The sequence below is a fragment of the Aquila chrysaetos genome, chromosome 22 (assembly GCF_900496995.4).
Source record: "Aquila chrysaetos chrysaetos chromosome 22, bAquChr1.4, whole genome shotgun sequence".
Lineage (NCBI taxonomy): Eukaryota > Metazoa > Chordata > Aves > Accipitriformes > Accipitridae > Aquila > Aquila chrysaetos.
The window spans coordinates 17,032,464-17,059,051 of NC_044025.1; the positions used below are offsets into that span (position 1 = coordinate 17,032,464).

Sequence of the window (26,588 nt, forward strand, 5' to 3'; positions counted from 1 at the left end):
GTGTTTTTTGAAGAGTACTTGCTTTCTTAAGTTACTTATATTTAGTTGGATGTGATCTGGGTTGGGTGTTTTTGGGTTTTTGTTGTGTTTTTTTTTTTTTTTTTGGTGATATACACTTCCTTTCTTTACTCCTGCTGTTATGTTTATCTCTGTTTTCTAGCTAAAACTAATGCAGTCAGCTCAGTAGGGCACTACATAGGAAATAGCATGGTTTAGGTACTGTTAATGCTTACCTTATTACTGTATTGTTAGCTGGACATAAGAATGTGTTTGCTGGGAATAGGACTGCTGGAAGTCTTGCAAAACTGTTGTCCAGAAAGTCTTTCATTCAGTATGTGAATTGTGCATATCTGATTATCAGTATTTTCTGATATGTTTGTCCATACTAGATCTAAAAGTTTATTTCTGCAACTTCTTTGTAACTCAGGGGGTCTGGAACAAGAAGGACTTTTTCAAGTCAATGGGAATGCTGAGACAGTGGAGTGGCTTCGGCAACGGTATGATAATGGAGAAGATGTGGACCTGGTTAAAGAAGCAGATGTACCCTCAGCTATTAGCCTTCTTAGATTTTTTCTTCAAGAACTTCCAGAGCCAGTTATCCCAGGCAGTTTGCACATACATTTGATGCAACTTTCTCAAGGTAATAATTACCCAGTGTTTTTATTTTATTAATTTAAGAGTAAAAACCAGTATTAAATTGAGATTTGTAGTGGCACTTGGGTGTCTTTGTTGTTCTGTGTAGTAATGTGTGTATCGGGAGGCATTCAAATATACCTTTTCTTAGCACAAACCCCAAATAAATAGGTCTTTTTTAGGAAACTCAGTCTGGGTTCAGAGACACAGCTTATTCATTGTGCAGGAAAATAGTGAAGCTACCATGTATCATGCTGACTAGTTCTGAATATTTCATGTTCTTGTGCGTGAATACTGGGACACTGGTCAAAGCCACTGGAGTCAAACTTGTTTGACAATTTCGCACCACTGATGCTTTAAAAATGCTAGGGAAAGCTTTTGTCTGTTTTTATCTTATTTTCTCTGAATTTCACTTACTCTGGCTCTGCTTCCATGGCACTTAAAGCTTTTGCATACTAGAGAAAGGATCTCAAGCCCTATACTCATGTCATATTTGCTCTCCCACTGTGGATTTTTTTTCAGTTTAAGATTCATTTGTAGGAGGAAAAAAAACCACCTGTCATCAGCATATTGTTGCTAAGTATGTTTTTTCATATACTGCAAAACCTTGCCCTTTCAAATTGACACCCGTATGCTGGCACAGTATTTTCTTTACCAATTCCCAACTTGTCTTATCTGTATCCACTCTCCTGGGTCTTTTGGCCTCTGCTGTGTTGAGTGGTGTTGGAGTTGATTCGTAACTTGACTAGTAAAAATGCTTTTCTTGCAGCACTGCATTAGTAATGTCCTCAGAGGGTATGTTGATGTCAGAGCTCTGCACCCTGTAACATAACTGAGGGTTTTGCTGGTTGTCACGCTGCAGGCGTGTTGCTCATTTTCCAGTGTCAGTTTGTACTTCTGTCCAAGTGCTGGGCTTGTTTTGCTTTATAAGGTGCACATTTTTTTTTTATTTAATTTTCTGTTATTGAGTTTATTCCTGGTAAGAACTTGATAGTGCTCATGAGAGTCCTGTTTGTTCAGAGTGGGAATTGGTTTGTAGGATGAGTGAGCATAGCACAGTTTTCAGATGCTGTTATGCTATATTTACCAAGTGCTAAACTGGAGGGTCTTGTGCAGCAGTGTAAGCTGCTTCATTTTCCTCCCTTGGTAGCCTGTATATCCTGAAACTTTGAATGTGGGGTGGTTATCTGGATAGCTGGTGAGCAGAGGCTGAACAGTGATGTGTGAGGCACTAAATAGTTGTGTGCTGGAAGCAATTTTTGGAAGCTTGTTAAGGCTGAAGTTCTGTTTGTTTGTTTGTCCTGTGCAGTAATGAGAAACTGAAGTGAATAGGGAATTTCATTAGTGATATGTCTGCTGTTTGGTTTGCGTTGCTACTGTCATGGTTCATTGGGCCTAAGTAGCTAGTAAACCGTTGGGTTTGTTTTGTGGTTTTGGGTGGTTTTTTGTTTGTTTGGGGTTTTTTGTTTGGTTTTTTGGGGTTTTTTTTGTGCACGCACACACACACCCCTCCCCCTGGAAAAAATGATAAATAACAAAAGGATTGTTAAGACGGTAATGCAGAATGCTGCTGGTTGCTCAGCTAATACTGCTACGCACCTTGATTTGCAGTGTTATCTATCAGGACTGGAAATGTGATTGAGGTATACTCGCTTGGTATGACAGTGTAATTCCCTTCAATGACTTGTAAGATCTAGTGTGAAAATTGGGGTTTTTCCATCTTTGCGTAGATGACTCTGGAAGGATTTACATATGGGTTGTTTTGGGAAAAGAGCTGTTGTCCAGCAAGTAAGTCCCCATTTAGTTCCCTTTTGTTAAATACACAGAGAAACTTCACTTAAACTTGCAGCTTATTGTCTTTACTGTCTTTTTTTAAAGTGTAGAATTAAGTGATTTCAGAAAGATTTAAAGTTATCTGTACCAAGGAAATCAAACCACATAAACCTTTAAATGTTGTTTCCTGATACTAAAATTAGAGTTTTGGTTTCCTCTACTCAGGTTTTGGCTTTTGATATTTTGACTGTCTGATAGACATATCTCAGTTGATTTCCAGAATTACAGTATCAGCTGCATTTTAGGCAGAGGAATGGGTTACATAAATGCAGAAGCTGGTAGTAATTTTGGATACATATGTTACTTCTGGTATTTTTCCCTCCTTAGCAGGCCTTCCCTATCATTAGGTTAAGCTTAGTTCTCAAAACAACTTAGTTATACAACAAGGTGTGGCTATATACATCTTTTGAGGATCATTCCATGAAGGCCTAATGGTGGTTCCTCAAAGGCAAGTGATTTTAGTAAGTGAAATGTGAATTTGACCCCAGTGTGTTAGGCCATGTGTCCCAGAAGTGTGTATCCACAGTTTACTGTCAGAGGACTTCAGTTACAGGTAAGAACGTTCTCACTTTAGGTCTCTGGCTGTTGTTTAGTATCTAAATTTTAGGACAGATTGGTTAGACAAAACATCTGTATGTGTATGTGCAAGGTGGTCTGACTATCACCTCTCTCTTGATCCCTTTCTTGAAGGTCTACTTTGTCAAAGTATTTTTGTAAGTTCTCTTTTGCTGTTCTGTTTCCTAAACACATTTCTAGAGTAAAAACTAACAATAATACATTTGTTTTATTGTGTTACTGTGTTGAAAGAACTATTTTTCTGTGCCTGGTTACCTGTATTCAAATACTGTAGATGTTGACTGTGTCTGAGTAAATGAAGTCCTGCACAGTTACTGTTTGGTATTACTATACATACACAACAGGGGGTTTACTCACTTCTTTGATTTGATATTAAGGACTAGAATGTCTCAGCTCTCTCATCTAGAGAGGCAGAGTGACTGCTCATCATCTTCAAACATCCGTTTCCCTTTCTAACTGATCTGAGAAGAGTTTTCAAATGTCTGAGAAAGAAGGGGGAAGCCTGTTAGTATCAATTTTTCTCCCATTTTGCTTTCCTGACATTTCTTTTCCTTTATGTGGTGTTTCTCTGTTAATTACAGTTGTAAACCCTTTGAACCTTGTTGCCTGTAAGGTTCGTAATGTAACAAATGAGATTTATGGGGAGATATTTTGATGAAGGGTATAGTTAAATGTGGGATGAGAATGAGGAAGTTTTGTGGTGACCCTTTTTCAGGTCTGAAATTGAATCAGCAAGCTTGAAGCTAAGTATGTGTTAAGATGATTGCATTGAGATTGAGATTGCTTGTATTCATCAGTTAAGTATTATAAAAGGAAGTAGAGTGTTGAGAATGGGATGCTTGTAGAGGAAAAAGTGTCAAAGTAGCTTGTCTGAAATGGGGAGGATTTAACCAGCTTTTAAGTTAGCTCACTGTCTCTGGAGGTGTTGCTGTCTCTAGAGCTCTTCTGCACAGCAATTGTTATGTAACAGTGGTAAAATGGAAGTATACGGAGGAGCTAGCGCTATGTAATCAGCAACTTGAGTGAGCATTAATTGGGGAAAACATGCTGAAAACTGCTGATTGGACTTGCAGAGGAGAATAGGGTGAAAATCATTGGTTTAGGTTATCAATTTCTGCTTCATTGAAGAAATTAAATTTACAGTTTAATTTATCATTAGGAAAAGTAATCTGATGGTACTGTGCTATGGAAACAAGGCTGGGAAGGGTTCTTTGTATTGTGTTCCCTGGCCTCTTCACTGCCCCTCCAAACCTCTGACATCATTTAAGAAGAGTGACAGAATAGGAAATGAGTTATCAGCCTCTCTTGGAAAGATCATAGAGGAAGAGGCTAATCCAGAGGCTGAAATGAGAGGATGAGATGTTGGGACAGATGGATTGTTATAACGTACTACCACTATAGTAGTAGTGAGCTGGAAACTTCAGCTTTTGGGGGTTTTGTTTGTTTGTTTTATTTTTACTTTTTCATTGGAGAAATTTAGTATGAGAATCTCACACTGAACAAATGCAAGTAAACTTCTGACATTTTAGGCTGTGGTCTGACCAAATTAGTTGTACTTCAGAAGTAAGTAATTGTTGTCAGAGTCAAAAAGTTGATCAATATCAAATGTGAAAAAGCAGCTATTTTATTTCTGTGATTAAAATATTTGTATTACAATTTTCAGATTATAATAATGAAGATGAATTTGGAAGAAAGTTGAGGTTCCTCTTGCAGCAGCTTCCACCTGTTAATTACAGTTTGTTAAAGTTTCTGTGTAAATTTTTAGCTAATGTAGCATCGCATCATGAAGAAATTTGGTCGGCAAGTTCTTTAGCTGCAGTCTTTGGCCCGGATGTTTTTCAGTAAGTTAGTTATAAAAGTTCATGTAGTGTTTTTATGTGGATTTGACAGTGTACATCTGTAGTCTAAAGTCTTTCCTAGTCCATGAGTAACAGTAGCCAGTACACAATATGTTTTGGGCAATATCTTCCTGTTCCCCCCCACTCCCTCACCCCAGTTCTGTCTTACAGTTTTTGCTTTGATCTAAACAACAGCTTGTCTATGAGCTATGGCATTAGAAACCACTGCTTTGATTGTTGCATTACTGTAATTACCCTAAGGTTCAAAATTTTTAGAGATAGTGTACAAGATTACTATTTGTAGCAAGAAGGCAGTTCTGGGAGAAAGCCGTTAAAGTACGTACTGGGGTTTCTTCTCCACAGGAAAATACTTGAATTTTAAATGTTCCTCATGGAAAAGCTAATTGACTAAATAGTTGTTACTTCATCACTTTGAAATATAAACTAGTATAAAGCTTTATAATGCAGTAGTGTGAAGGTATGCTTAAAGTTCTGTGCGTTCAGAATGGGTTAGGGATAATGGTGTGAAGTGTAGCCCTTAGTCATAGAAGTCATTCGCAGGAGTTCTTTGGGGAAACAGCTGGATTTAGATTTTTAAACTAAACCAGTGTTGAAATCTTTAGCATTTACACAGATGTGGAGGATCTGAAAGAACAGGAAATAGTTAGCAGAATAATGGCGGGACTTCTGGAGAACTACTATGAATTCTTTGAAAATGAAGAGGAAGATTTTTCATCTACTAATGATTTAAGCTCAATAACTGAGCAGGTAAGAATATTTTAAATGGCAATTTGTTATCACTTAAGTAACTGTTATACACGTTTATGTTTATGAAAGATATGTTGAAATATAATTTTCTGTAGTACGCCTTTCGGTAGTTTCTTGCAAGCTGACAAAACCTGGTATTTCCTTAAATGCATTTCCATAACATAGGTATGCTTGTGAAATTGTTGCTTTGTAGTAAGTATAGTTATGTGATATTGAAAAATACGTAAGAGCTAAATGAACAATTATATCCTGCCCAACATAGATGCTGTTATCCTGCATAAACAGTGTAGCTTTTTAATTACCTTTTTAGGAAAAGAGAACTGTTCTCTAAGCAAATACAGAACCATGGTTCTGTTGTTGGTCTTGGTCAATAATATTTCTAGTTGTGTTTTACAGAAACATGCAGGGTCTCACACTCTGCTTGATGATGTTATCAGTGGTGGTTCCCTATGCCAAAATTTTTGAGTGGTGTTTCTGATTCTAAGACTTCAAAATCATCTTGACATTAGTGGGGAAAAGTGTTGAAATTAGAGAAACAGAGTTGAGTAGAATAGAAATATGGGTCCTAGCATTCAACTGTCAGGGTTGCCAGATTCACCTGTCCATGTGACTGATGGTATCCATTATCACTCATGCCTTTCCTCACAACAAATTTAACTTTGTGAAGTAAAATACTGTGTCATGCTGGGATAGGTAGAGATGGAGAGTTGTTATGGAAATGACAATGTGTCATTGTGATACAACCTTCTTCTGTTGGCAAATATTTTTAATTCTAACAAATCATGGTATATAAGTGATAATGCATGGAAGAAGTACTTTTTGTATCATCAAAGCCAGGTTCATGGATTATTAATAAAATCTTGGCTCAAACCCTCAGAAATGTGGAAAGCTATAAACTGAACTTTCTCATATTCAGTTGGCTTAAGAAATGATGTATTTTATTTAAAGAGGAAAAAGGGGTAAATAACCAGCAGTTGCTAAGGAAGGTAACAAGAAATACTGAATTTTTAAAGCCTAACTATCCCACGAACCTCTCCTCTAGCAAGACAGGTAAGGCAAGTACTAGGGCAGCTGGTTGCTTCCTCTTTACTGCAGTAGACACCTCACCCGTTGGTTGGTCTGCCAAGCGTGGGCAGCAAGTTCTGGATTGAGCAGCTTCTGCTCTGCTAGCTCTTCTAGCAAAGTGCTGCAGCTTTGCAGTGTTTGCTATCTCTTCAGCTCTTTGCAGGAATATGTCTAGCACTGAGAACTGACGCAGCCCTGCTGCATGCAGGAAGCTGTTAAATAAAGCTAGGCTGTAACTTCTGCAACCTGAGGCTGAGGACTGTCATCTTAGGTTGGGATGACTGGTCTTTGAAGTAGTTTGTTGATCTGTACTCTCATGCTTTGAAATTACTGACTTGTCTGTGGATCGTGATGTGTTTTAGCAAAAGGTTTTCCCAAGCATAACAGTCTGCGTGGTGTGTTTTGGTTGTGTTTTTTTCCACCCCCCCCCCCCAAGTTTGAGCCCTGGTGGGGTGTCCCTTTAATTTCGTGGTGTCTCCACCAGATGTCAACAGTGCACTTGTGTTGGGTCCTGCTCCCTCCCGGCCTGGTGAGGGTGGGGGGGTACAGATTGGCCGCTGTCCCCGCTGGGCGCAGCCCCACTGGCAGTTGACTGTGTGCGGTTGGGCTTGCCCTTGGTTCACCTTGCCTGGTTCACTGGCACATCCTCTTGCAATTACAGAGGAAAGTCAGGGATAAATATGTTTCTTGCCCTGAATGTAGTGCCGTATAACACATTACACCCCTTTTAAAAATAAACACCTCCTCTCTGCCTTCTGTGTAATCTTAAACTTCTAAAGTTTCAATTTTTCTTAATTCGGTGGTTTTGTTTTATACTCATGTGTCATATTTTCTTGAGGCTGCTGCTGCTACTTTAATTTTTGGGTTTGCAAGTGTGGGAGATCAGTAATCAATCACAGAGGGACTTTGCGAATCAAACAGAATCACTTTGTTGTGCTTTCTTTTTTATGTTTTAGACATCGTTGCTTTTTAAAAAATGAATGTGGCTGTATTGAGCTGTCAGTTGGCTATATTGTTTTACTTTTTAAATTGGCTATATTCTATTGCTTCAGTAAAAACATCTTCTGTGTTTGGAAACAAAGAAACAAAAATAGACAAGAGGCTTCACAGAAACTTTTCAATAGTCTTGCTCTTACATTTGCTTTTGTAAGTATTCATTCAGTACTTTAAACTTAGACTTCTATATTGCCTTCCATAGAAGGGTTTGAAAGTGCTTCTCGTATATATGAGAATATGAGAGGCTACCTATGGAATAGAGGTGAATTATCTGTCTCTTTTATATGTAGAAGAAAGGTTCTGTGCCTCATGACTTCGGTGTGGCTGGGATTTTGTTGTTTCTTGATTCTGCTTATGTTCATTTACTGCATCAAAGGTGCTTCTCTTTTTAGGTTTTTTTTCAATGTTTCAAGAGGGTTATGTAGCTTTTTAATGATGTGGAATGTATGTTTTTACATAAAAGCAAGTCTAGTGTGCTTGTTTTTCTAAAATTGAAAAAAGTACTCCTCTTACACCTGCTTTGTTTTTATACCTCTCATGCTCTTCTAATTCCCTGGACCTCTTAAAAGAACTTTTCAAGCCATTAACTGTGACTAAATCTTTTTTAGATCAATGAACTCTTGGAAGAGGAGGAAGATGTAAAGCTTGAGCAGTCTGAAGAACTTCCAGAAGATGGCACAGAGAAACCTGTTGAAAGGCCAGCTGTGGTGCATCTAGATATGACAGGGAGTCTCTCGGATTCCAGGAGCGTTACAGCATCAACAAGGTAACTTGTTTCTGCCTTGGAGTTTGGATTTAAAGTTTGGAGGATACTCTGTTCTGTCTGAGAGAGAGAAGCTGTCAAGCTTTTGAGATAAGTGATGGTGTCTACAAACTGAAGCTTTGGTGGTAAAATATGGGATAAAATAACTGTTCCCGATTTCAGCAGAGGAATGCCTGTAGAACTCAAATTGGATTAACTATGGTGACTTATGTAGAGAAAGGGGAAAAGGCCATATTTTAGTGAAACTGTAAAGTGGTATTTAAACAGTAACTTTTGTAGCAGAAATATAAAAAGAATCTGAATATTGGTAGATGCAAACCCATTCTGTACTATCTTTCCACCACTCCCTTTCAGTGGGAAATCCTAGGACTATTTCTTGTCACGTGCTAGTGAGCAGAGGTGTGTCTTTACGTGACCCTAATTCTTTTCTAAACCTGTGAGAATTTGTTTGTCCAGATTTTTTTTATGCCCAGTTTGTTCAGGTGTTAAATGAGGAGAGTACTTTCTTATTTCACTAGAGTACAGTGGAATATATTTCATAAACAATTGTAATGAAGTAATCACATCTACAGAGTCTTCCTGAAAATATGCTAGAGAGAGAAAACACCAGGGACGAAGAGGAACTATATATGACCAAAAGGATAGTGGAGACCAAGTGGGATAATACTGACCATTAGTGATTTTTAGGTGGGAATTTAGAAGTTCTAGAAAGGCCTTTAGTAAGAGCAATGTGGAGGAAATTTTGAGCACTTTAAAGGTGGCATTTTGTAAGGTTATATATGGGACTTCGTAGAATGGGTTGCTTGCAAAAAAACTTGATTTGAGGATCCAGAAAGTCTCCTTAATTTGAGTTGAAATGAAGACTCTGGATACCCTGTTTTGTGAAAGTTGACTTGCCAATATATTTGTAAAACAGCTGAAGATCCTTCTTCAGTTAATTTAAACTCTGCCAACTAAGTTTATCTCGGAGGCTGATATTTCTTTGTTATATCGATGTATGGGTGACATGACTGGCACTTGTGCACAAGTTGAGGTTTAATTTGTTAAACTGCTTTTTAGAAAAAAGTTATTAGAAAAATGCATAGAAAGCCATGGTCTTGCATTGTCCAAACAGGTATAACGGCTGCTGAAGCTGGAGAGACCTGTGTTACCTGCCTAAGAGCCAGACTCTGTAGAGGGATCTGTTTGGATAGGCTCTGCTGGTAGAGAGCTGTGAGCAAGTTTGGAAGTTGCAAAGTGTAATACAGGAAGGAATATTGGAGTGGGAGTCATCTTTTAATTAAAAGGAGGTGCATAAACTTAAAATCGTGCTTCCATTTGAGAGCTTATTTGTCCTTGCTTGTAATAGACAGGTTTATATTTTACTTGCTTGTAATACACAAGTTTTTAAGTCTGCTTTACTTGTACTTAAGAGTTTACATTTTATGGATAGTGAATTTTACCTTTTCCCCTCTATACCATGTTTGGTATGGGCATTGGATGGAAGAACTTGTGGGGGGGGTGAGGAAGAATCTGTAATAAAAGTGTGATTAAAAGCAGAAGAAATGCAGGGAAAATCACAAGTCAGTTTGCTGCCTAAGACTGAGTAGTGTCAAGAATGTGGATTTCAGGTTGAAATCTGTTCACCTTCTTGGCTGCACACTCCTTCTACTTCATTGCAAGAATTTGTAAAATGTAAAATAATGAGAAAAACATAATTCTGTTTTGTAATTTATATTATATTTTAATAGTTAATTATCCTTGTCAGCAATAGAGCTGTTTAATTTTAGTTTGAGTTAAATAAAAAAAAGTTGCTGCAATTGGAATTTCTACAAAGTGTTCCTTCTTCCAATGAAAGTTTTAAAACAATTTAACTATTCACAGGTACTTAGTTGCTTGTGGAATGTGTAAGTGCAGCAGTAGTGACAAACTCAACATGTTTGAGAGTTTAAATTTAATAGCCTGAAGAGAAAAACATTTTTACTCAATGTTTAGGGTTAATTAAAAACTAATAGGCATTAATTATGGTTGACATTTTACATAATTTGTGGGGAAGGATAAGGAGGGGAAGGATAAGGAGGAATCCTGCAGAAGAAGAAAGAGAATTTTGACTCTAAAACCAGAACAACTGCAGGAAACATTTAAAAAAAATTACAGAGAATGAGAAAGTAAGCTTTATTAAACTTTTAACCACTATAAATACTGTAAATTATTTTTCCAAGCTTAAAGACTTTCATAGTATGCATTTAATGGCCTTTTTGGTTTAGTTTCTTGATGTTAAAAAAAAAAAAAAAAACCAACCTTAAAAAAAGCAAATGTTAATGCAGGCTTATTGGGATAGGACATAGGACCTGCAGCAGCTTATAAAGGAAAAAGGAGGAGAAGTAGATCTTAAACATGTTTCTTGCAGTTCCTTAACCTGGAGTTCTGTTGCCTCTTCGCTGTTGTCAGATTTTGGGAACCGAGTATCTGTATGTTTTGGTCTCTTTGTGGAGAGAAGGAAAAGAATGCTGAGGTTGCATGTTCCACATGTTAGAGATTGGTTATCTTGATTCATACGATGGGGTATATGACCTTCCTTCTAGTTATTTGGACTGTAACTTGCTTATAATATAGCTCACTACCATTTTTCTTTACTCGTTCTGTTTGTTCTTTCTGAAACATATGACCTTCATGCACTGCATGGTGTTAATTGGACTTTGAGTGGGAGAGAGATCTGGTGAGAATGTGGATAATCATTAATGCAGTTTGATTTAGTGACTGCTTGAAAATGGTGTTTAAAATAAACCTGTTGAGTGATCTTTAAGCCCATTACCCAATCAGGGAGCAGTCGTTGCACACGAGTTGACATTGTGTATGTAAAGGAAACATCATATCCTCCGTTATCGGAAGCCTTTTCACCATGGCTCTTTCGGTTTTGCTGTCCTGACTTTCAGAGAAAAGAATTACTGACTCAGCATTGCAGCTGATTTTTAAGACGTGCTGTTGAAATAATCACTTTAGAATCCTTCTCTGTCATTATTTCCAATTTTTTATCACTGCACTTTGTCAAGCATTATTTGCTTTACTTTTTGCAGTTCATCTCAAATATTGTCAGTCAGAAGCCTAATATAAAAATTCTTGATATGTTCTTTGGGCTTTTCAAAATTATATGTGTAAAAATATGAGCTATGACAAGTAGTAAGTTCTGTAAACAGTTTGTCTATATTAAATGCAATGACAAGGGCAACATCCTCACTGCTTGTGTGATATTTTGTTAACCCTTTTTTGTTTTAATTAGCTCTGATCAGTGAGAGAGAGGCAATAATATTAATAGCAACAAAGTGAGACAAAATGCGTACACAGTAAGGCTAACCAAATACAACAACTGCCTGAATTGATAGAAAACACATTATTGTTTTAGTTTAGTGCTGTCTTTAACATCCAAATACTTGTCCCTACTTCCATCCTAGAAAATCTGTGAACAACATGTTAGGAAAGCTTTCAAGTGTTGATTGGGCAGCTTATTGTCAGGAGTGACCTCATGTTGCAGTCTATTTCTATTTAGACTGCAGGGTTTAGTGCAGCACTCCAGAAGTACTGTCTGACAAGCAGCCATTGAATCCCAGCAAGCAGTATGCATAACCAGCAGCCAACATCACGCTTTGCTGTTTTTCAAATGAAGCATTTTTACATGAAGTGCTCATTTGGGATAGCAAAAATAATCAGAATGGCCTGTAAAGTTCTGCTGCACAGGTAAATATATGAAAGGAAAATGTTGCTTTGATATGTTTGCAAATAAGACTTTTTTAACTTTTAAAATTGTGTGGGATCGAATGTATTTTGGAGGTACTGTGAAATGAAATAGTGTCACAACTGATGTTTTTTTTTTAATGAGAAATAAGAATCTGTGTACAGTCAGTAAATTACCAGGAATAACTTTGAAATGTTTTATCTCTAGTTAATGCATTTTTTCTATCTTAAGGTATGTTTTTACCGGGACTTTTTATGGGTAGGGAGACAGTACAAAAGGGATTCTCAGGAGATGGTTAGCATTATGAAACAAAGATGTTTACCTTTCTGTGTCTTGCTGTGTCATGCTGCGTTAAGACTCTGTGTAGCAGTATAAATTACAGCTTTTAAAAAGTATCCTTGAACTGTGCTACATTGGTTTGGAAGTTGTATTTTAGCTAAGAGCAATTGACACATTTCCTTCAAAAAGTGCTTAATTGCTAAAGTGATTAGTTGAAGACATAAGATTATTCTTTACGGAGTAAGAGGATTCTTCAGGTTTTGCAATACTGCTGATTTATGCACATCTTTTGCTGAGTACCTCTAATGCATCTAAAGGTGTTTAATAAAAGCACTGGTGAAAGATCCTATGCTGGGGGCTGAAGGTTACACAGTAAGATGGAAAATTTTGTTGTGAACCATGTCTGAAATCTTTTGGATTCTTTGGAGATGAGTTTGATTCTCCCCACTCTTGACACAGTTCCTCATTGTCTCAAGTGGTAGAATAAAAGGATTCCAGGTCATCACAGTTTCCTATAAATAGTATTAGTACTTGTGCCCTTGACTGAATTTTTTTTTTCTCTCTTCTACGACCAGAGTGTTGCAGTGTTCTGTGCTCTGATTGCCTCACCCCCCCCACCCCAAGTTATACTAGGAGTGACTATGTTTTAATAGTAAATTGACTTCAATGTGTACAACTATGTATTATTACCTTTAGAAAGTAAGCATACCTTTTATAATGCAGCTTTTGCAGAACTTACTGAAAATATTGAGATCGGATACTTTAAAACAATGTTTTTTGTGTTTTGAAATCTTACTGTTTTTTTTCTCTGAGATTCTTGCTCATGCTCCTCCTCTCTTATCTTGTTCATGGAGCTGAACTTATTCACAGATTCATGTCTTCATTTTTTTATTTCAAGTATTGTCAAAACAAAAATTGTTTATCAGAAAAGTTAAACACTTTGTACAAGTAGTAGGGCTATGCTGAACTGTGCACAGAAATATCAGTCTTAAGTTGTAAACTTTTTCTTACCATTTCTTTGTTTGTAAGAAAAAACCCCAAATGCCACTGTGTTCACCCTCAGTTGTTTGATCCGGCAGCTTTGAAATTAGTGGCTACAGGATCTGGCTTCTACATCAGGTGTGTTAGTTTTCCAAAGCTATGTGGCAGTGTCTGTTTTGAAATAGTAATTTAGAGATGCCTGTTCTGTCAAAGCATTTGGAATAGGTCTGCTTTGGTTTTTCACCTAGGCAAACAAACACACGAATCATAAAGTGAGCTTGATTCAAAATCAAGTTTCCATTTAAAAAAAAAAATTAATGAAAAACTTCTCTGAGCACCTGCTTGTTCAGTTATTAAATGGTGGTGTTTAAATACAGTGCACTTTGCTATTGACCCAGTACAAGTTGTCTAAGGCAAAAGGGCGTAATTATTTTTAAGTAAATACTTTAACCACTTTCCTTATCAGCTAGTGTTTAATTGAAAGTCCTTTATTGCTTGTGTTTCATCTACTTAGAGGAAGAAAAAATAGAAAGTCTGCTTGAGGTGGTCTAATTATCTTACCTCTCTGTTGGTGGAACTACCAATAAACTTGATAAGGTCTAACCAAGATATTCCTTGCTGTATTAAAACTATTCTTGGGTAAGCAGAGAGACTGTCTACATCTTCTAGCGCAAGCAAAACTAGTATCAGTCAAAACTATCTTGTAGAGGTAGTTAGTACCTGTTCAGTTCTCCAGTGGAGTGGCAAGCTCCCTTGTATTTCAAGGTTTTTGTTACGCACTCATGAAAATAATATATGAAATTAACATGTTGTTGCATGGTAAAGAGTAGACTTAAAATTCTATTTTTCAGCTTTTTGAGCTTAGTCATATATAATAGGAAGAAAAAGCATTTGCTTACTTCCTTCTCCACCTCCTAGTTGAAATGAAGTTAGTATTTATTTTTTCTGAATAAGACATGCAAGTTGCAACTCATTGCGGCTTACGGTAGAGTTTTCTTCTATTATTTCATTCTTAGCATATTTATCGTTACTTTGTCTAAATTTAAGTATTCTCTTTATAATGACAGAATTTTTATCCTATTAATGGAAAATTGAAAAGGTAGTGCATACACAAGTTAACTTACTTGAATTTACTTGTGTTAGTTACACTGCATTCCACCCTTCCACCTCCCCTAGGAGTTGAACCTTCTAGGCTGAAGTGGCTTGTGGTAGGAGATTTCCAAATGTTTTACAAATGGCTAGCTCCTGTCTCAAAACCTCTGGAAGGTATCTGCCTTGCACTTGAAATGTAGCCGTCCTTGGAGAGTGCTGCAGATCTGTTGAACGTTGCAGAATAAAATTATGCAACAGTCTGACAGGCAGGGAAGAACGTCTATGAATTGCAACTGTGGAGGAAAGCAGAGTAATTTGGAATTTGCTTTAGGCAGCAAGGTTAAGATCCGCATTCTTAAGCAAGGTGTCAGGAAATCTTTGGAAACTAAGTGATTAGTATTTCCCATGGGAAAGACTGTACATGTGAGAGCTTATAGCTTCATAATATACTGAGTATTGATTGGCTCTTGAGAGACAGAAATTTGCATTGCTACTTCTACAACTTTCTGTCTAAATAATGAAGGGACTGCAAATCAGTGTTTTCTTTACATAATTAGTCACATTCCATGCAGTCTTTATTTTCTAAGTTGCTTTCTGTTGACTTCAAGACTTTTATTTAATGTGATTAGTTTTTGCATTACATTAACTTTTTTCTTCTTTATTGCAGTGCTCATATCTCTCCCATAAGTATCTTGCCAGCCTCTGCAGAGTAAGTGTAATGAATATATAAAATGTTTGAATTGTGCTGTTACTAGAACATGCATAGAAGATATGTCTTCTTTCAAGAAAAAGAAATGCAGTAGGTTTGATGATTACAGTTATGAATGAACATATTCTAGTGTGAAGTATTTCACTTACGGCATTTAACACTAACGCAGGAAAAACCTAATGTCTGTCGTTGTTGACTGCAGAAGCATGAGAGCACAGAACGGTAGAATCTAGATTCCAAAAAACTGGTTTTTTACTTAGATACATCATAGGTGTTTGACTTTAAAATTATGAGAGCATTCACGTTGTATTTTTAGCACCACTTCTAGTTGTTAAAATTGAGTACGGTTCAGTGGAATTGCATGTACAAATGTGGAGGAAAAATAAACACATAATTCCAGAGTTTAAAATGGGGTAAAATAGTTTAAGATTCTTACAGGAGTATTTTGGATGAGCTGGCTAAGAAGCACTCAATAGAGTAGTCTGTTTTTAAAGAATGCTGTTCTTTTCTTGATGTGTCTTTGGGTATATCCTGTCTCCTTCATCAGGTACTTGCTCATTGTGTCTGCTATTTGTTGGCTCTTGCCTTTTAAGATTACAGCCCTATTCAGGAGGGCTTACAGCCATCTGTGCTGAAGTACTACCTGCTCCGGGGCTGACTCTGACCTGTTACAGACACAGGTTTTTACTGTGACATTAATATATCAGGCTTCTATAAGTTCTTGTGTATAGTTATTGAAAAATAAGTGAGTCATTGTAATGTGCTGATTACTCTTAAAATACTGTTAATAGACTTCATAATACTTTATGTAAATCTTATGAAATAAAAGATAGTAGGTACAGTAATTTCCGCTGCCTTTTTGGAAAAATTAGTCCCTTTTTGCCTTGAAGTACTTGTCATCAAAGATTCCTGTTGTGTGTAAAGTTTGTTAATTCTGCCTTTCTGCATAGTTGATCAATACAAAAGGAGAGTTCTTAATATGAATTTTCTGTCTTTTTTTTTTTTTTTTTTTTAGCATTTTGGAAAGAACAATTAGAGCAGCTGTGGAACAGCACCTTTTCGACCTGCAGAGCAGTTTAGATAATGATCTTAAACATATACAGCAGCACAGACTGGGCTGTAACAATGAAGCAAAAGATCCCAGCGGGGATGAGGAAGGATCTAACAACCAGTAAGATTTTGTTCTATCTGTAATGAATTCTATAGAATGGTATATCTTAACTCTTGCAAAACAAACTACACCAATCCCCCACCTCAACCCAAAGCAAAAGTTACTAGTTTTCCTATTAACTTAATTCATCTCATATTTTAAACCAGATCAACTTCCATCAGTTGTCAGTAATCAACAGCTCTTGAAGCAAATATTTTAAATTGATCCTATAGCTAAAAATGTTCTGAGGTATAACTGCTTCACTGCTGAATTCTGTGCAAGTAGTACAGGAACTTAAATTTACCCAAGTGCTTTCATTCTTGTCCACTGATTTTGCTTATGACACAATTTTACCATATGAAAGCTACTGTAGATGCTGTTTCAGTTTCTTTACCCTATCTTTCCATGTTAATATAGCTATTTTACTGCTCTGGCTGCCAGTGTCAACGAAACAGCTAAAAATGTGTAGAATGAGCACTGTGAGTCTATTTGCATAGAGTTTCAGCCTCACTTGATCAGCTTCTATTTTTATTGTAAGTCTTGCTATGTTATGAGTGTAGTGATTGCCACGGCAGCATTGAGAAGCTGGTACATTTTGGTGCTTTATTAAAAATAAATAGCCATGATTAATACCCAAACACCAAAAATGTGTAAAGTAGGACTTCAGTACCTAAATTCCTTTGTTGCCTGAAATACGTGAAGTATTCAGAGACTTGAATGCTGTGTTGTAAATTGTTCAATCTTTATTGTTTTTAGAAGTCTTATCTGTGACAAGAGGTCAGACTAAAGTTAGTAGTTGATCATAAAAGTAATAATCATTGCTGGTAATGATCAATTAAAACTGAGTTTTAGTGTTAGAGATTTAATGTCTTTGAAGTAATTTATAAGTAAGTGGGTAATTGCCTGAAAGACCTGTTGTAGCCAAATTCCTTCAATTAAAGCATAAGTGCTTTAAAGGCTGTCTGACTTCACAGAAGCAGAGGCTGAAAGTACCATCACTGCAGGTTTGAAACCAATATACTCTTCTGGCAGAGTGACTATTTGAAATGCTTCTGATCATAGTTCCACTGTGGATTAACCGTAATAGAGGATACATGATAGCATTCTTGAAAGAGGTTGTCTGGGTCCTTTAAAGCAGTGCCACCAGCAGACTATGCACAAGGCAAATACACAGTTAAATGAAGAACTAAAAAATGCAGTGATCCAGTGCAAATTTCTTAGAACTAACTTAAAATAGTTGCCAGAATTAAGAAAAGAGAGTTGAAATGTTGATTTCGGAACAATCCTGTTTAGTATCTATATATCTGATAGAGGAGGAACATTTTCTAAAGTAGTTTGGAATTCTTTGTGAGCAAGGAGAAGGATGGCAAGGAAGTCAAAGGCTTGTGATGAATTATAGAATCGTGGTAACAGGGATGGTGGCATGTAAAGAATATATGGACATAAATACGGTGTAAGTTAGTTTTAATCTGGTTGTGCTGTTACAAGCCTTAAGTTGAATTCTAGGGAGATTTAAGTGTTAGAAATAATGGGATTTCTCACTGGAGGGGAACATAGTGATACCAGTTATAAACTAGCTGGCTTCAATATTGAGAGGAGTGTAGCCACAGCAATGTCATTGTGTCGCGATAGTTTCAATACGTCATTGCTTCTGGCTGTTGGCACTTTTATTCTTTAGGTCAGCATAGTAAGTGGGAGATGTGTGCCTGAGCCTTAATACAAGGATCAAATAAATACATTTTAATATGTCTGTCATGTACTGTTGTAGAAAACCTCAGAAGTGTATATAAACTACAGAAATAATTAAATTTGCTTACAGGTCATTGAAATTGTAGATATTGCCAGTATCTTTGGTCAGAATAATTTTGTTGGGGAGAGGGAAACCTCTGATGTTTGATACTGTTTTAAGGGGAAAAAAAACACCCCAAAAACAGTGCAGTGGTTTTTTCTTTTGAAGGTGGAACAACAGGTTGCTAAAGTCTTTCTGTTCTTATCTTTAGGAATGATGTTATTGAAGATAATGACACTGGTAGCAGTGAGAACACAGGAGACTGCTCTGAAGTATTGGTTTGCACTGATTTAGACAGTGAAGCTATGAAACATGATACTGTAACCGAGGAAGAAGAAAGCGTTCAGGTGAGAGGAAGAGCCTCCTGTATATGAAAATCATAAATTGCTGTGACTTTAGCAAAGCGCTTTAGAGATTCAAGTTTTTCTAATAGGTCTGATGTAGCCTTACATGGCGCTGTTGCTCTGTGCAGTTAATTGCCTTCTCTGCTGTGCACGTTTCATAGACATACACAGAGAAAGTTTTGTGTACTTTGGTGCAATTTGTTTGGACCCTTACTAATGTGTTTCTATTGGTCTTTCACAGGTACTAGCCCTTCCTTCTGCTCAGGTAAGTCAGTGTATCAGCGAGCATAGCACCAATTAGAATAGCATCTGTGTTAGTAAAGGCTTCCTGAGGAGCAGAAGACCTAGAGCTGTGATTGTGGCATAGCCCACAGTTAGTCACACCTTTTACTGTATCAAGAAAGGGTAGAAGTAGCAGTCACCTTGAGACTCTGCAGCCTCTTGACTATGCTTGTGCTAGGAAGGTGTGATTTTGTAATTAAGTAATTACAGCCTTTTCTCACTGTTTCCAGTTTCTTCTGTGGTAGGCATAGATACCCTGTTCTTTTCAACACATCTTCATTTCCTTTGTACTTGAAAGAGGTTCTATTACATCTCCTTGGACCTCTTTGCTTAGATATTTGACTTCTGCTGTGCTTATAGCTTGTGTCCCTCCATACTGATGTGTACACTTAGAATTCTTACACTTGAGGTGTTCAGCAAAAGAAAAATGGAAGAAAATTAGACTTGTGACCTCCTGAAGAGGTTCAACACTTAGTATTGTCATCTTGAAAAGTATCAGGATTGACCATTTGTATTCCAAAGCAGAAAAATCTGTCTGGAGTGCTGCATGAGCACATCTTAGGATGTGATGCTAACATGCTTGTAAAAATAAAATACTTAGTTATATTTTTTTAAAGACTCTTTTGCTCAGAAAATACAGTGTTAATGCTACTTGAAGTTGCTGTTAAAGTTCACAAAGCAACTGAAAATGTAAACAACAAACCACAGGATAATCAGGTGTCATAGATTTAATTTTCACTTTGCTTTTATATATTATGCTTGAATTGAACAGCTTCATGTCACTGAAAGAAGCAAGTATTGTATACAGTTTGAATGGAAGCCTAGTATTGTAGCAACTGTAAATGTTGAAATAATTGTTTACCCTATACAACAAATATGCCTCAGCTTTGCTTTGAGCTGCAAATTATTAGATCTTCACATACAATCAAATGTGAAGGTTTGTAGTAGGTATGGCCTGAATTTGTAATGGTGGCCTGAACTGTACCCCCACTTTTTATTAGTAAGCAGACATCAATCTCTCATTCGGGGTATCTTTATGCGATCAAGCAGTGCTGTAAAATACGTGCTGACAAAACCAAAATCAAGTATAACAGTAGTATGCAAGAGTATATAGTTTCTACCACTCTATGAAATAGCACATATGCAGCTGTCAAATAAGCACTTCTAATGAAAAATTCAAATCTATAGTTCCTTATTTATTTGGTAAAACTTCTGTTGTCATAAATATGAATGATGAATTCTGTGGTTAGAGAGATTTGCTATACACGTGTAGAGAACTTTCTACAGTGGTTTTAACTTCTTGCCTGTGAGTCCATAAATCTTTCTGAGGGTTTCCTGAAAGATAACTAGATAAGCAAACCTATTGTTAGTAGACTTAAATTAACTAGAAGAATTTAATGGGTCTGTGAACTTGAAAAGATAGAAATGGATGCCTTAGCATAGTGAAACTGTGAGTCTTGTCTGGAATCTGTGTTTTTATTAAAACAAAATGTTACCGTAGTGCTTTTCACTATTGTAATGTATTCTCCTAGCCTTCTGTTTGCTTTCACAGATCCCAAATGACTCTTGAATCACCTAACAAGCCAAATTTTTCAATTGTTGTCACTAAACTAGCATATTGTTTTAGAATCCCATTCTATAAATCAAAATTGCACAGAATGTATTGATTGTCCAGGTTCTTTCTGGATGCGTTAGTGCCAGATCTTGTTATTAAAAAATTATTAGATAGTTACCCTATAGCGCAAAATACACAAAACATGGTGTTGGAGTTAGATGGTGTTTTATCCAATTCGGGTGAATACTGTGTTTGCAAGAAATCTGTTGAAAGTACAGGGTAGAGTTCCATATTTCTGCCATAAGTCTTTTTCTGACTGGCTATTGTAAGTCGTCTTTTATTTGTACTATTTGTTTTATGTTTTCATTCTTTTGACAGTGAAAGTCTTAAAAAGAACAGAGAGCGAGTTTCTCATATTAACTCCTAACACTTCACTTCCTTCTGACTTCCTAGTTAAAATATATACTGAGCTTTAGAAATCAAAACTCAGAAAATACAAATGTAGATGGAGAAACAAAAATTGCAAATTGGTGGCTTTTCAGTGCGTTTTATGCAGTTGCAATGGTTTCAAAGAACAGCTGAGAAATGTGAATTACACTTCTTGTGAAGTATGTGCACTTCGATTACTGTGCTAAGAAAATAAAGGGGAACATGATGCTTGGGAGCGCATGTTCTTGTATAAATGTGCTTTTGTTGTCATAACTGATGTCATTCTTGGCCTTTTTTGCTTTTTGCTATATTTCTGTCCATTGATATCAGTAGTAAGGTGGCACTCTGGGGTAAAGTAAGTTTTGTTGTTTTGCAGTGTTCGTGTCTACCTTCTTGTTAATACACCATTTCAAACATTATTGGAGAGTTGTATCTTGGGGGGAGATGTTGAAGGGAGATATACTGATTCTTCTGTGTGAAAGGAGTATGTAGCATTGTAGGAAGTGAAAGATGTGCATGTGAGCTCTCCTTTGGGTCTGAAATGGAAACAGAAGCAGCTGTTTCCACAATTACAATTAAGTGTGACGATGCAAGACTTGCACAGCTCATCTCCAGGGTAGAAATTATCTGCTGGAGTATGACAAATGCACTGTAATTAAAAACTGTTTCCCTGAATTGGAATTTGACTTGAGGACTGAAATAATGTAAACAGAATAATGGAGTTTTGTCTGATAAGGGTGAATATTACTGTTCAGCAGTGTAAAACTGGCAACTGCTATATATATTTGAACTCTCCAGGTAACTTTATTTTCAGACATTTCAAAGATCACTTGAGGTAACTTCTTGAAGTCTGAAACCAGATGTAATCTGTTGTTGTAAAATGACATATTTTATATTTCAAACTTCTTATATTCCCCCAAATAAGACACTTTCTGAAGAAATCAAGTACTAGGCTTTGGCGTAAATGCTTAAGTAGTCAGTCTTCCTGTCCCAACTTTTAGTGAACAAAATGGTGACATGTATTCATCTGAACTTGTTTTGTGAGATGGTGTCATAGAAATGCCAGCATTTCTTCATCCCCTTCCAGTTCTGTGGCTGCTTTATTTAGTAACAGGGATTAGTAGCTCCTTTTAGAAGGTCTGTCAGACTTGTTTCATTTCATATATGCTAAGCACAAGTCTACATCCAACTCGGTTATTTTCGAGAATAGGATATACTTACTGCCATGATCTTAGTCAACTCAAACTTCATGCTACGATTGACAATTTGCAGTAGAACTGTTGTTGTTAATATTTAAAAGAAATAATAAAAAAGTGGTTTGTTTGAAGATGAAAAGTCATTGTCTTCTAGTGATTAAAACACCTGATTCCTGGCCTTACTTTAGTTGTAAAAATTTTGCATGGGTAAAAAGTATGATTTCCACCCCCCACAAAAAGCAGTGCTTGTAGTTCTTGAGGTTTTTTTGTGGTCAGTGATGATTACAGAAATGTTTTCAGCTGAGAATGCCATTCCTAAATCTTTCTAAACATATTTTTTGCCAACAGACTGCAGACGTATTATTGAAACCATGTGATGAAGATGCAGATGTTGATGGAGAAAATAATAGTGCAAGGTATGTATTTTTCTTTTGTCACGTGGCAGAATGTATAACTTCAGTTTTGAAAAGTAAGTGTACCAAACTGGTGATTTGTGACAACACAGTGTAACATAAGGGAGGTGAAACTAAACATATAACTTTTCACATCTGAAAACACAGAGGGTAAGATGGAGTTACTTTTTTATGATGATGGTATAAAAGTCATGGAACTTTATGCACTTAAAAGAGAAAATAAGTACAAGTCTTTATGATATATATCATGGGGTTTTTGTGAACAACCTATGTTGAGAAATAGAAGAAGAAAAAGTTACTTTCTTTAAAATATTTTGGCATGTTTTATTGCTCTTAATGATTGAAGAATTGATGCTGGTAATAGTGACTAGCCAGAATACTTTTAAGTTCATTTGCAGTTTGAGTTCAGCACTGACTGAAATTTCAGTTTGAGTTCAATTGACTTTTAAAGTATTTACTCCTAGTTTGAGAATAAAGGGCTGAGCTTTTTTTATTTCCAACTGGGTTCAAGTCCAGTTGTTGTTTACATGCTTCAGCTTGAATTCTGTGTGAAGAACAAAGAGGGGGGAAGCAATCTAACTTTTGCTCCCCAGAATTTTAATTATCACTTTAAGGAAATACATTGCATATCTGCTAAAATTCTGTGTGAAGAACAAAGAGGGGGGAAGCAATCTAACTTTTGCTCCCCAGAATTTTAATTATCACTTTAGGGAAATACATTGCATATCTGCTAAAACTGGACTAGGGTATGTAAGAATAAAATGTAAAGGGAATGTATAGTATTTACTGTGCATTAAGAAGTTTTATTTAAAATGATAACTAGGTCTGTGTCTTCTTTTTAGGCAAAATAGTATATTGCTTGGTGGCAATGATAGAATATCTTCAGAGATGTTTCTGGTAAGACTATGGTTTCCTTTACATACAGATACACAGCATCTTATGAACTTAATTGAGATACAGATATGAAGAAAAACAATAAATTTAGCTTTTAAAATCTTATGACGGTTGGCCTGCTGCAAGGTTTGCAAAATCTGTTAGAGATCTCATCATCTTGCTTCACAGAAACTTTTGGCAGCAGAGCAAGCTTATACTTATGCATCTCGTGTAAGGAATGTTTTGTAATGCAAATAATTTACTACTGTTGGGGGTGAAGCTTGTTTATAATTCCTTGAGTTAGGAAAGTAAGAATTTTTTTTTTTCTCCAGAAAATGTCCAGAAGTACTGGAACTGGCACTGATTAGGTACCTGATTTCAAGTTGCTAATAATAATAAAATTGTTCTGTTGTGTTATTTAAATACAGGATTCAAGTAGCAAGACTTGTGATCTTAATGCAAATACTGATTCAGAGGTGTTGGGGGATGGCAATGTTAATGTTTCTGAGGAAGCTCTGGGTGTCCAAATACCACGTCTAGATCTGAAGAATGTATCTGATGGTGACAAATGGGAAGGTAATTTTCACCCTTTAGCTCACAATACAGTTAGCTAATAATGATAAATAGAACATTTGACAAAGTAGAAGCAGACAACTTATGCTTTTTTTCTTTAGTTCAATCTGAATGATATGTTCCTGTACACATGGTAAGATCGACCAAGTCATGACATAGGTCCCATCTTGTTTCAGAACTATCTGCAATTTAATTAAGGACCTTAAAAAAAACTCAAAAGAAAAAATAGTCAAAGCAGCAGCTAAAGAAAGCGAAAAAAGCCTAAGTTTCATACTAGCGGGTTGTTTTTGTTTAAGTGCCTCATGTTTCCCAGGACCCTGAGTCTCTCATCCAAGTCCTTAAAAATGCTTTCTCTGATTTATGTCATACAGTTAATATTCATATTGTATCTTGTTTGTTTTGTTGGGTTTTTTTTAACATAAGCTACTGAAGTTCTAATATTAGCTGAATTTGACTTAAAAATCACTAAACTACTAAACACAGCAATTTATATTTAATTTATTCTGAAAAATGTGTTGGCTGTTCTGTTTTAAACATCAGGAATGTCATGTGTTGGTTTCCACATCATTGGACAACTTGAAACAGCTCTAAACTTCCAAATAAAAGTTAAAGCTGTAGATGGATATTACTTCTGTGCCCCTTCTCCCTCCATTGTTTGGATTTTAGGAAAAGCAAAACGTATGAAACATAGTTTTCTCTCAGACAGGATTTGTTATGTTTGTGACCTTATTCTTCATGGCCTCCCAGGTTTAGCAAGCCCCTAAGCTTGTGACTTTACTGAACTTTGTTGCTCAAATGTCTGGTAATAACTGTTTAGTCCCTTGTTGTACTTGTGTACAAACATAACCCCTTTGTAACCAGAGCAAAACACTTTTGTCAATATCTTCTTTTCAAAGTACTTATCTCAAAGTACTTATCTTTTTATGTGTTCCTTATATCCTGTTTCCTCTGCCTGGTGTTGATATTCTGAATTGTCACACCTTAAAAAATGCAAGTGATATAGTTTGCTAAAATACTGTGATCTGTCACTGACAGTACAATGGCCACAGTCCCCTTGTTTCCAATTTTAAAAACTTGCAAATACAACTTGGTAGGTACGGTACAGATTTACTACACAGGGATGAGATTTTAACTTCCAACAGGCTGTTCCAGTGACAGCTATTCTTTGAGATGCCTGTAAGTGTCACAGTCAAATGTTAGTAAGGCACTGGTAACAAAGAATGACTGCACTTAACTTCTGGTTGATGTGTTATAAATACTAAAATCAGTGAAGTATACCTGGAATGTGTGTAGTTCTACAGTGCAGCATATAGTTGTAGCATGTCAGCACATAAAGCTTTGTCCTGAAGCTCAAATGGTGATAACTTACTGTTAATTTGTCACCAGTGTTGACTGTTTTCCAAATTAATTGCCTGCATGAATCCATACTTCCCTTTTACAAATGAGGTTTGCAACTTGTGATTGGCTTACTTAGGTTTGTAAAATATTTGCTGGTTGGCCTTCTTGAGCCCTAGCAAACTGTACCTTCAGAGTATGTCATGTCATATAGAAGTCAATTTGCAGGCATCTGAAGACACTGAGTCCAGATTTGCATTCTTGTTGCCCAATTTAATAACTTTAGACAAAGTTTTTTTAAAAAAAAAATCCTGCCTATGTTCTTAGTGTTTTATTTACATTAATTGCTTACTTGCACATTACATTTTATTGCATCCTCTATTTCTGTTAATCTGACTTAATATGTATTCTCAGAAAGTTTGTGGCTTTTGTTTTCATTATTTCCTTAAATATGCTCATAAAAACTGCTTTGTTTTTACTTACACAAATAGCTTTATGACCTTTACTTTGAAAAGAAAGTAGCATATCTGTATATAAATTTATATTATAAGCTTCTTGGTAGTAAAATCAGGATATTTTGCAAGAGGTGTTATTTCATTGCAAAGTATTTTAACTTTGGCTATTCTTTAGTCCTGTTTAGAACGGTTATTAGGATCTCAGCCTTCCAAGGCACTGCAAGTCCTAGTGGCATTCCATTGAAGTAGATTGGCTTTGTAAAGAAATCTATACTAGTCCAAATCTTGTAACAAGATTTGGGTTATTAAAGCCTGTATGATAGAAGACTTAAAGGCCTGTTACCTTTACAGAGTTCTTGAAAATGAACATCAAATGCTTGCTGGCTTAAGGCAAAAATGCAGATCGGTTAATCTATATTTCTGAGTATTTTTCTGCATTTGTCCTGCTTTTTAGAGATCACCACCATCTCTATTATTTAGAAGCTGTGAGCAAAAACATATATAAACTTGTCTTTTGTTAATGTGAGGATGCATGAGACTCTTATTAAACTACAATAAGTCTTTGCTATTCCTGTGTCAGTTCTTTGTAAACCTTTTTATTGAAAAGTTCAAATTCGCTAAGGACTGAGCATCCTTACTTGCCATTGAAATTGCTTGGAAGCTGAGAGTGCTCAGGGCCTGGCCCAAAAGATGGGATGTTTTTCCCTGGTACTGTATCTTCCTGCTTTACATGTTATGTATAGTTTGTTCTGACTGTGCTGTGTGTTCACTTTAGTATTTTTGCCATTCTTTTTCATTTTATTAGCGCCATGCCCTATCACTTTTCCCCTCATTGATTTCAAAACAATGCATCTGCAGAGAGAAGGGGAGGGTAAGTATGGTTCGCCATACGTTCAGTTATCTGCCTTTTGATAGTTTATGGTTTGCTTTCTCACTAACCCTTCACCTG

General features: G+C 36.3%; 1 protein-coding gene across 3 annotated transcripts in view; it reads left to right on the forward strand.

The window, feature by feature from the left end:
* Positions 1-26,588, forward strand: part of FAM13B (family with sequence similarity 13 member B) — a 51,824-nt gene that overhangs the window by 12,518 nt on the left and 12,718 nt on the right. For 2 of the 3 annotated variants that reach the window (XM_029997900.2, XM_029997902.2), the window contains exons 4-15: positions 428-640; positions 4,706-4,883; positions 5,504-5,648; positions 8,318-8,475; positions 15,204-15,245; positions 16,261-16,416; positions 18,396-18,531; positions 18,770-18,793; positions 22,339-22,406; positions 23,246-23,300; positions 23,705-23,852; positions 26,445-26,510. In XM_029997900.2, coding sequence (XP_029853760.1) covers positions 428-640; positions 4,706-4,883; positions 5,504-5,648; positions 8,318-8,475; positions 15,204-15,245; positions 16,261-16,416; positions 18,396-18,531; positions 18,770-18,793; positions 22,339-22,406; positions 23,246-23,300; positions 23,705-23,852; positions 26,445-26,510 — 1,389 coding nt within the window. The remainder of the gene's footprint in view (positions 1-427; positions 641-4,705; positions 4,884-5,503; positions 5,649-8,317; positions 8,476-15,203; positions 15,246-16,260; positions 16,417-18,395; positions 18,532-18,769; positions 18,794-22,338; positions 22,407-23,245; positions 23,301-23,704; positions 23,853-26,444; positions 26,511-26,588) is intronic. The other variant, XM_029997901.2, reaches the window with a different exon arrangement.